The sequence below is a fragment of the Wasmannia auropunctata genome, unplaced genomic scaffold, assembly GCF_000956235.1.
Source record: "Wasmannia auropunctata unplaced genomic scaffold, wasmannia.A_1.0 LD336106.1, whole genome shotgun sequence".
NCBI classification, from domain to species: Eukaryota; Metazoa; Arthropoda; class Insecta; order Hymenoptera; family Formicidae; genus Wasmannia; species Wasmannia auropunctata.
Window position 1 is genome coordinate 3,344,058 of NW_012026784.1, and position 1,912 is coordinate 3,345,969.

General features: G+C 35.1%; 2 protein-coding genes across 2 annotated transcripts in view; both read right to left on the reverse strand.

The window, feature by feature from the left end:
* LOC105452465 (adenylate cyclase type 5-like) overlaps positions 1 to 144 on the reverse strand; it is a 39,986-nt gene extending 39,842 nt beyond the window's left edge. Inside the window, exon 1 of the mRNA XM_011693577.1 lies at positions 50 to 144. Coding sequence (XP_011691879.1) covers positions 50 to 78 — 29 coding nt within the window. The 5' untranslated portion in view covers positions 79 to 144. The remainder of the gene's footprint in view (positions 1 to 49) is intronic.
* LOC105452456 (putative fatty acyl-CoA reductase CG8306) overlaps positions 1 to 1,912 on the reverse strand; it is a 23,436-nt gene that overhangs the window by 18,001 nt on the left and 3,523 nt on the right. The gene's annotated exons all lie outside the window — the stretch shown is intronic.

Below are 1,912 nucleotides of genomic sequence, written 5' to 3' on the forward strand. Positions count from 1 at the left end.
GAGAGAGAGAGAGAGAGAGAGAGATGAAGATATATATGCGCGGACTTACGTTATTGCATCGATCATGTCCAATCCCATTTCTACGCAACAGTGAGCGTGGTCGGGCCGCGGCTCCGGAAGTCCGGAAACGCAATAATAACAGTCTCCAAGGAGCTTTATCCTGAGGCAGTGGTGCTCAGCGGCTAGCCTGTCAAACCTGCGGGATATTTATGCAAAGTCAAACGTAACGATTTACGACAGGAGATCGGGGAGCGACCTAACTGTTGAGCGCGGAGTTTATATATCTCGGAGAAAACTGGAAAGGAACGCTTTCTCGCGGAAATATTACGCAGATCTTTGGCTCTTGCAGTCAAACCGACTTCCGCGGAATCAGTACAGTTATATATTCGTAACAATGTGTATGGAAATATAACCGCTACATTTTCCTTTACGTTATAGCTCTTGGTGCAACTTCTGTAATAACATTACTTAGGCGCGCTATGCAACTTTTTCATTTTTAACATAACTTTTACTATTTTACTATTTTGCTGTTTTACTGTTGACTCTTTTTTGCCAAATTTTTCATTAAATTCAATCTTTAATACACAGTAACAAAACATTTTGTATTTATGTTAGAAACGATTCACACACTTATTTCTTAAAATTTTGTGTTTACATTTTTTACATAGTCGAGTGTTAATTTAACATAATGTGATTATGTTATTTAAATATTTTGTGTTAAATTGATATTCAATAGTTCTTAGTGTCAAAATAACAATTTGAGTAAGTGAATAAATAACATAAAAATAATGCGTTTTGAAATGTAAATTATAACATAAATGAATAAAATACGAGCGTTAATTTAACGTAATGTTAATTTTATTGAAAAAATATACTTCCACAGTTTGCTTGCAAATTGTGTCAGCGTTACATTTTTTGGTGTTAATTTTTTAGTATTATATTAACATAATATTATTTTAATATTAATTTAACGTAATATTTGTGTTACTTTCTATTCATCTTATGTTAAATTAACACAAAAATTTAAGTGGACCGTTTGGAACATGTGAAATGTGTTAAATATAACACAAATTTTCCAACAGCGTAACTAAACTGTTAATGTCATTATCACTGTCTTTTTTTTTACGTGACATCAACATTTAACACTGAATAGAATTACGCGGGATAAATGCGGCACGGCGTTGAATTAATTGGAAACGACACAGAGATGACACGTCAACAAAAGTAAGGGTATTAATAAACCGGTGGGATAATCGGTTTAATATTCAGATTAGATATTCAACGTCGCACGTTCCGCGTGGCGCGAGGTGCGTATTATACGAAATTAATTCACGGGACGCCAGAAGGGCGATATTAATATTTCACGCGTGCACCAAATCCACATAACGCGCGTACAGCATGTATTATGTTAATCTAGTTTAGCATGATACGTATATAGGAAATAACAGTCCCGATGGAGCTGCGTGCAGTGCGTACACGCAGCTCGAATAGTAATTAAATTGCTTAATTATTAACGCATTATCACTAAGTCTTTGAAAGGTAATAGAGTTCTCCGGCTCAATATTAATACTGAAAATATGTTGCCGCGTTACGTGCAACATCTATATTCACTTACACACCATGTAAAATGCATAAAAGGACGCATGCGTTTGGCAGATACATCCTGCATAAAGAATATACCCGATAATAAAGCTCGCTGATTTTATCTGCCTCGTTCGGGGCATATATTTATGGTATAGAATAAATTATAACCCGTTCGTTATTGTAATACAATAAATAATGATACACGGAGAAAAAAAATTTGTTGAAAAACGCAAAATTTGTTTCATCCTACCAAAATATTTTGGTCTGAAAGTGCGTTCGGGGAGCACGCTATTTGCGCTATCTAGCGCTGTCTCTTATACACATCTCT